General features: G+C 43.2%; 2 protein-coding genes across 3 annotated transcripts in view; both read left to right on the top strand.

Annotated features, from left to right (window-relative positions):
- Positions 1-4252, top strand: part of LOC110495507 (tetraspanin-7) — a 30462-nt gene extending 26210 nt beyond the window's left edge. For both annotated transcript variants that reach the window (XM_090207703.1, XM_021570802.3), the window contains exons 8-9: positions 734-815; positions 2454-4252. In XM_090207703.1, the coding sequence (XP_090063829.1) occupies positions 734-802 (69 nt within the window). In that variant the 3' untranslated portion in view covers positions 803-815; positions 2454-4252. The remainder of the gene's footprint in view (positions 1-733; positions 816-2453) is intronic.
- A 1339-nt stretch (positions 4253-5591) lies between these two features.
- Positions 5592-6883, top strand: LOC149975427 (mid1-interacting protein 1-B-like). Its single transcript, XM_090207704.1, has one exon. It carries the CDS (start codon positions 5920-5922, stop codon positions 6391-6393), a length of 474 nt encoding a protein of 157 aa, XP_090063830.1. The 5' UTR covers positions 5592-5919; the 3' UTR covers positions 6394-6883.
- The last annotated feature ends 2041 nt before the right edge of the window (positions 6884-8924 follow it).

Here is an 8924-nt window from a genome sequence, read left to right on the forward strand (position 1 = left end):
TCCCTCTCGCTTTTCCACATATGCATACAGACACACGCACACTCTCTCTCTCCCCTACCTCCTTCCTCCTCTCTCCTCATTTCTCCTTTCTCCCTCTCTCCTCATTTCTCCTCTCCCTCCTCTTCTCTCTCTCTCTCTCTCTCTCTACTCTGCGCGAGTGTGGTCGTTACCTCCTGCTCGGCTGACATGCTCGATTAGCCCCACAGCGCCGCTCGTCGTCACAGCGACCCCCTCCATTACCCCTAATGGGCCTGGGGGAGGTAGGTAGAGAGAGTGAGAGTGTGTGTGTGTGTCTCCGTGGACGCTGTGACCTGCGACGGCCTGCTCTTCTGCAGTCCCGAGCCCATTAATTGCACCGTAAACGTTATGGAGGGAAGCGGCGAGGGGAGAAGGAGGGGTGGCAGAGAGAGATCAATGACACCTCTTAGAGGAGCAGCCACCCCTTTAATGTATCTTATCCCTATCCTTCCTCTCTTCCTTCCCTGATCCCTCCTCTCCTCCTTCCCTGATCCCTACTTGGCCCTCCATCCCCCGGCAATGAGGATGGAGGGAAGAGGGGGAGGGTGTTGGGAAGAGGGGGAAGATGGAGGAAAGACAGGACCTCTAAGAGAGATGATTTATTGTGTGCTGTTGGAACTGACTCATTTTCATCACCACCCCCCTCTCTTTTTCTCTCCCACTCTCTCCCCCATTATCTCTCTCTCTCTCCCACTCTCTCTCTCTTTCTCTCCAGTCAATTGGTATGCTGTTGGCATGCTGTCTGTCGCGGCTTATCACTGCCAACCAATATGAGATGGTGTAGCAGTGAGGTGCAGGTGAGTCTGACACACACACAAATACTTCATTTGAATCCACCAATCAAATTTACAAAAAAAGGATCCAAACATGTCAAAGGTCCCTGTATACATGACACTCAAGGGTACAGAAAGCACATCCTTCTCCAAACAGCTAGGCTGCCCATGACAGTTGAAACAGAGCAGTACCTAGCCAATTGCTTTGCCCTAGTTTTTGTCAGGCCTGCAATCTGGAGGCCACGCACTGCAAGCCTGTGTACGTGGCCGAGACTCCCAAATATCAGCCCCACCAGCTTGCACCTCCACCCCAGGCTGTCCCAGCATGCCAAAAGGGGCTGGTATTTAAGCAGCTTCTCAGCAAAGGCCTGCTCCATGTAGCCATCCAATGAGCAGCCCACTTCCAAAACAAACACCTCCCCCTGGTCTCCCCCCACAACAACAACAACATCTGGCACACAGGAAAACCCATTGTCATCAATATCAAACGAGCTTCCATCACACAAGAATGTTTATGCATGCGTGCTGTTGGTGAGACCACTTGTTCCACCTCGCTGGCTATCAGGTCAACAAGACGGTCATGTCTAGCAATGTATAAATCCTTGTATGATCCCCAGCCATTCACAACATGGGCAATGGACTCCATTTCATTTGACTCATGTAGAATACAAAATGGGTCATTATCTACAGGGTACCAGAGTGCTACACACACACACACACACACACACACACTCTTGTGTAGTTCTATTTGTCTCTGTGACTAAGTGCAATGCATCCAGTGTAATAAGGGGTTGTGTCACAGACCTCCATGGCTGGAACCCCTACAGCCCCCTGCAAGTCACAGTCAAACACACACACACACACACACACACAATCGTGATCTCACTATGCAAGATGGTTATCGCTAGCTCACACCTTCCCAGCAGGTCCCTCTAATTGGCCGTCCCCGACTGTGCTGCTGTGGATTATAAATAAAACTGTTTGGCTCGCAATTAAACACTCTGATTTATACCGTGTTGGCAGGGCTGTGTGGCGTGATTATGCCTTAAAGAGTTAGAATCCCCCACTTCTACCCCCTATGACACACTGGCTTAACCTCATAGGATTTAGCCTCATAGGGTTTAGCCTGATAGTGTTTAGCCTGCTAGTGTTTAGCCTGCTAGCGGTTAGCATGGCCGATCTTCACCAGAGCGTCATTGTCAATTTGAAGCTTGCAGAAACTGTTACTGGCTCCTATCCATCAGACATTGGTTGGCTGTTTTGTCACTTCAGAAGCCTCAGGGCTCTAAATAGACCAGAAGCCTGGCATGGGAGGCTCCGGGAGGGTTAACCGACAGACTGCGTTCCACAGGTGCAGAGAGAGAGAGAGTGGCATTTAGGCTTCTTACACACATCACAGTCCAAAGGCTCCGCTCATTACAGCAGACAAATGGCTATCTCTCTGGCTGTGTGGCGGCCCTGCAGAGACTTCTCAGGGAGATATGTCTTCCAAAAGCTTCAGGTGACAAGTTCCAAAAGAGAGGATCCCCTCGTTGTCACTGATTATGGGTGGTGTGGATGGTGTTTTCAGGGAATGTAGTCACACATGCGCAGACACACACGTACACACACAATCAGAGTCTCTCTGTGATTGTCGGCACCTTTGTTCTTGTTTCCTTCCAGGGAGACCAGGAGGAGGAGAGCGTACACGTCACCTTGGAACCTGGGGAGGAACACACCCAAACGCTGGCACAGTCCATTCTTACTTTTCCACACCTTATCTTTCTTACTTTATCGCTCTCTTTTTCTCTCTTTCATCTCTTTGAACACATTCCTTAATATGACACCATGCCATGATTAAAAATGTTACCTTTCAAGACCTTTATTCTTCTAAAATGAATGGTTGTCGATTAGCACCTGCCTCAGCCATATGCTCTGATCCAGGCATGCCATGCCTAATTCAAACACTACCAATCTTCACTTACACAAGTTGACAATATTCCTAAGAAATTACCTTGATGCAACATAGCAGTGGAACGAGGAGCTATCTTCCCCAGTCTAAATTTCCTGGAAATAATTTTTGGGATGCCATCAGAATTTCCAATATGAGGTCTTTGAAAGAAACTTGAGCTCACTCAGAAGTGACTGAGTCTCTCTCTCTCTCTCTCTCTCACACACACACGCACACACACAGTGTCTGCTTTTTGCTGCTACATGGACTACAGTAAACCTACATCCTGCTTCTAATGACTATCACTCTAAATGACCTTGTGCAAGTTGCTCTCTGTGGATGTGTATTTGTGATGCGTTTAGATCCTCTGTATTCAGTCCTGTACTTGGTGATCTCTGCCACTCCCTCCCCTGTGCCTTCTGTCTGTCAGTTGGTTAGTCATAATGTTGTTTTGTTGTTGTAATATTTCATTTCATTTTAAAAGTCTTAACTAGTCATGTGTGTTTCTATAACAGTAGTCTGAGACACAGCCATTTTTCTGGTTTAAACCCCAGTTTTGGTGTTCAAATGTTTTTACACATTCACCTTCTGCTTGAGATCCCACTCTATCTGACTATCCTTGTCCATTCTCCAGCACATCCAGTTCTCTCTCTGTCTCTCTCCACCGCCACACCCCAGTACATTCGGTTCCAACACCCTCCTCCCTGACTGACGCATATCGCTGCACAAACTAGAGTTTCACTGAGTCAGCACTGCTTTCTGATGATGAGAGAAGACTATTCTACTTCCTGTCTTTTGTTGTTGCCGTTTGCTTCTCACTATATGGGATTGGTAGACAGAGAGAGAGCCAACTGGGCACAGACTGGTTGAATCAATGTTGTTTCCACGTCATTTGTGGAATAGACAGTGAATTAATGTCTGTCCAGTGATAGAAAGAGAGAGAGATTCATTCTCAGTGGCAGGACTTGAGGTGTTCGAGCTCGATTCGGTCTGTCATTGCTCTGGCTTGGAACAATCAAATGAAATACCACTTTTTGAAGATTTGCCACTTTTGTGTATTACTTAAATGGAGAATCAGTAATATGACAGCAACCTCTTAGGTGGGAATGACTGTAGGAATGACTGTAAGAATACTACGCTTTAGCGAGGGCCTGGGGGTAGAATGGAATGGGGCAGACCACCGAGGTCACTGACACTGTTACTGGTTCCATTCAACTGTCATGTGAGCACAGAAAGCTGGTTCCAAGATTCTATTTCTCTAATTACTAGGATTCTTTTAGGTTTTTGTTGTTGTTTGTTTTGGGGTTTTGAGCATTCTGAAGTAGCTCTGTGTTTTCGGGGATCACTATACAACCAATGTACATGATCAATTTATCTCTCAATCCAAAATTGGACAGATGAAATAAGACTGTATAAAAAAAGAAAGAAAACGTTTTAAAATGCATCACCAGCTAGCATGCCAACAAATGTATGTTGATATTGTGAACAATTGTGATCTTGAATATCTGAATAAAATGGTCATTACATCGTTTCAGTTGTGAGCTTCTGTTGTGAGATATTTACTCTCTCTTTTGTTTCTAGAACCGAGTATTTTTTGTTGTTGATAATAAGGTGGGTAGTTAATCGTCATTAATTAATTCTGCCCCTGATAGATCCAATATAATTTACAGGTAGCAATAATATTTTTTACCCCAGGGTGTCACTATCACATCTATGAAAAACGTATTCGCGATCCCGTCTAGAAAGGGTGTTCGTGAGGCAGGTTTGACCATAGAATTAGCTATTAGAATAATTTAATTATAGTAATTTAATAGGATTTTTATGGGCTGTAAAAAAAAATTACGAACAAGAACAACATCAAATGAAATCCTTACCGTTTGTTACAATGTAACGTATTCACAATGGACATCCGTATTCGTGATCATGAATCTGTTACAGCATCAGCAACTATACTTTGTTGATACAGCATAAACAACTAACTACTTTGTTGATAGTGTATACATTGTTAAAATTGTCACTAGTACACCTACTACTTAGTGTTTTTGTGGGCGGGAATGACGCAACCCCAGCCTGAATTAAACTCCTGTTTCAACACGTCGCCAGTTTCCTCAGATGAGCCTGCTCTATTCCACATCTCAAATTACATAATTATGATTTCTTTCTCGCCTCCGTATTTCTTTGAAAGGATGTAATTTGAGACCCTCAAATTCAAACGTACACGAGCCCTGGTTTTACTAAAACTGTGAAAGCAAGTTTGTCACAGTACACATTTGAGTCATCAGTATTGAAGTGACATTATGTTATTTTCTTCATAATCTCTCCAAAAGAGGAAGTATGGAAGGAAGGTAAAGATAGGTGTTTTTGTTGAAGGAAGTAAACATGTTCTAACCGGGAATTGACTTGCCAGAAAATCAGCGGGGTTGGTGAGAGACCGGCTAAAATCTGATTGGCTGAAAACGCAGTTACCGCTTGTGGGCTGACGCAAGTACGCCACTCTGCATCTCACCGTCCTCCTGCTGGTGCTGAGGATTTATTAAGCTAGCAAACTGCAATCGGTCGCTTTGCTCACAACAAACTGTCAAATGAAGACTTTATGCCTTCCACAGAAGTTTAACAAGTGAAGTGGTTATTCGGAAAAATACCAGGGACAATAACATCACGGTGAGTTTGTACTACTTGAGCTAAATTTATTCTCCACATATGGCTAGCTAGCTAATGTTAGCTGGTAATTCAGTGAGTTGAGAACGGAAGCATCAATTGGCCAGTGTAAGGATTTCTTAATTTTTGGTAGGCCTACTATGCAACTAATGATACTGAAATAACGTTACTTGAAGTAACTAACCGTATGGTGTCTCTTATTTCAGGTCGTTCATCCTGTTACTTTAGCCTGAGGGGGAAACATTCGACATTCGAGAGACAGATCCGGGAACGCCCTTAGAAAAAAGACACTTGTTAGTCAATTAGTGAGTAACGTTAGGTAGTACAGTCTCACAAGGCAGGCAAGACGTTTGAGAAGTCGGGACGTTTCCTCGGACTGAGTAAGCTTTTGCAGCAGCTAAATTTGTAATTGTAATCCGATAAAGAGCATTAGCTAGTTAGCTTGCTAAGGTTGATTTCAGACTGACAGAGTAAAACTGCATTATCATCGGTGACGCGAGGTAACTAGATTGTCTGCACGCGGTCAGGTTTCTCGCAAAAATGATGCACATTTCGGATTCGTACAATCAAAAGAATTCATTGTTCAATGCAATGAACAGATTTATTGGTGCTGTGAATAATATGGATCAGACGGTGATGGTTCCTAGTCTGCTAAGAGACGTGCCTCTAGACGAGGAAGAAGAGGTGAAAACGATATCACCGATTAGGACCGCCAGCAATGGGTCAACCACCTATTTCCAGGACGGGGACATGTACAATTACTATGTGCTATTAAAATCGATCAGGAATGACATCGAATGGGGGGTCCTACAAGCCGATGACAGGCGGAAAGAAAAAATGGGGGTGACCGCGTTGGACATATCCAGAATAGAATCCGATGATGATGATTTGGAAAAACAATTTCATTATCATTTGACCGGACTACACACGGTTCTGTCCAAGCTTACCCGGAAAGCAAACACCCTCACGAACAGGTACAATCAGGAGATTGGAATAAGGGGCTGTGGACTGTGACTACTAGAAAGTTGAGTGTGTCAGACGATAACATCAAAAGTCATTGGTGAACAGTGGAATGGGGGGGGGGTCTCCTAGTGATATCGTTTATATTTATTCCCACAGTGGCAATAAATAAATGTAACCTACTAGACGTTTCATATGCATTGTTCAACATTTCCCATCTACTGTTTGAATGATTGTTTGCACTAAGTCTTGTGTATTAACAGATTATTGTATGGATGGTCTGTCCACGTTAACATTTTTTGTTGTTGATTGGGCAACATTGCATAATGCCTACTGACAGTGATTTCATATGTTATGGTAGCAACGAGTCATTGCCATACCATTGACTAAATCATATGCTTAGTCTGTGAACTGGAATCAAATGATAATTATTTTGAATTTGAGTGATTCCAAGAGATTAACACCAACTGTAAACATTATTTAAGCACCATTTTATTTTTCTATAGAAATGACGGCTCAGCTATTAAACATCTGCTTATTGTTATGTTGTGATCAGTTTATTTGACAGAGTCACTGGTTTATTGAGAGGTACACAACTTCGGCATGATAGTTTTGTGACTTGATTAAACTGTAAGATTGTGATTAGTCTGAACTGAAGCCTACAGTGGGTATAGAAAGTCACCACCCCCTTTCAAAATGTTCACCTTTTGTTGCCTTACAGCCTGAAATGTAAACACATACATTTAGACTTTTCCCAGCTTTATTTACACACCATAACCCACAACATCCAAGTGAATCTTTCTCTTCTAAACTCAAAAGTAAAACAGTAAAATACCCTATTTGGACCCCTTAGAATTGCAAACTTGTTTTCAATCTGTGATCCAGTTTAGGACTTTGATCAGTTCAGAATGAAAGCAGTTTTGAAAGCAATTCAAAGCAAAGAGTCCACTATGGTAGGAAAGATCCATGAGATAAAGTTGTGAAAAGGCACAAGTCGGGCTGGATATAAAAAGATTTCAAAGGCTTTGTCCCTTGGAGCACAGTTAAGACCATTATTATTTGTTTTTATTTAACTGTTAGTTTACCAGGTAAGTTGACTGAGAACACATTCTCATTTACAGCAACGACCTGGGGAATAGTTACAGGGGAGAGGAGGGGGATGAATGAGCCTATTGTAAGCTATTAACAAGTGGTTAAGGTGTATGGCACCACCCAGACCCCGCATAGATCAGGCCGTCCCTCCAAACTGGAAGACCGGGCAAGGAGGAGACGGATCAGAGAGGCTACCAAGAAGTCATTGGCGACTTTGAAGGAGTTTCAGGCCTTTATGGCAAAGACTGGTCAATGTGAGCATGTGCCCACTATCACAAGCACTCTACAAATCTGGCCTCTGGGAGGGTGGTAAGAAGAAAAAACCCACATCAAGTCTCGTTTGAGCTTTGCCAAAAAGCACATTGTAGATTCTGAGGCAAAGTGGAAAAAGATGCTGTGGTCAAATGAGACCAAATTGAACATTTTGGTCTGAATGCAAAACGATATGTCTGGAGAAAACCCAATACATCTTTCCACCCAAAGAACACCATGTCTACAGTAAAGAACACCATGTCTACAGTAATAAAGAACACCATGCCTACAGTAAAACACGGTGGTGGCAGCATCCCATTGTGGAGGTATTCAAAGAGACATTACTAATTCAAGCAAAAGGTGGTTCAACCAACTCTGTTCATTTATTCGAATAGGGTATTTTGCAGTTTTAATTTGAATACATTTTTTGTAAGATTTTTTAAAAATTTTATTTACTTGGATATTCTTGGTTACTGTGTGTAAATGTAGCCCGAAAAAGTCATTTGATGTGTTTTCATTTCAGGCTGTAACAACATGCCCAAAACGGGACGCGTGCGCGACCGTGCGCAAATTGAGTTTGTCCCCCCGCACCAAACGCGATCACAACACGCAGGTTGAAATATCAAAACAGAACCAATTATTACCTTAATTTGGGGACAGGTTGAAAAGCATTAAACATTTATGGCAATTTAGCTACCTAGCTTACAGTTGCTAGCTAATTTGTCCTATTTAGCTAGCTTGCTGTTGCTAGCTAATTTGTCCTGGGATATAAACATTGGGTTGTTATTTTACCTGAAAGGCACAAGGTCCTCTACTCCTACAATTAATCCACACATAAAACGGTCAACCAAGTCGTTACTAGCCATCTCTCCTCCTTCCAGGCTTTTTCCTCTTTGGACTTTATACGGCGATTGGCATCTAACTTTCATAATAAGGTGTATTACCACAACCGACTGACCTCAGTTCATCATTCAATGACCCACGTGGATATAACCAATGAGGAGATGGCACGTGGGTAATGCTTCTTTAAACCAATGAGGAGATGGGAGATGCAGGACTTGCACGCATTCACTGTCACAAATAGAACTGACTTGCAAGCAGATGCTTGTTGGCGCACGTGAGCAGTGTCAGTGCAATGATTGAATAACATGTATGTGTAAATTTATTTTGCAATGCTCGCGCACGCGACACGAGCTATGTGTGGTCAGCATGTCAGGCAACAAAGGGTGAACATTGTATAT

Source organism: Oncorhynchus mykiss, chromosome 18 (assembly GCF_057628025.1).
Source record: "Oncorhynchus mykiss isolate SJ-2025 chromosome 18, ASM5762802v1, whole genome shotgun sequence".
NCBI classification, from domain to species: Eukaryota; Metazoa; Chordata; class Actinopteri; order Salmoniformes; family Salmonidae; genus Oncorhynchus; species Oncorhynchus mykiss.

Excerpts from the sequence above, each read along its gene's own strand:
- LOC149975427 (XM_090207704.1), top strand. The coding sequence starts at position 5,920 with ATGATGCACATTTCGGATTCGTACAATCAAAAGAATTCATTGTTCAAT.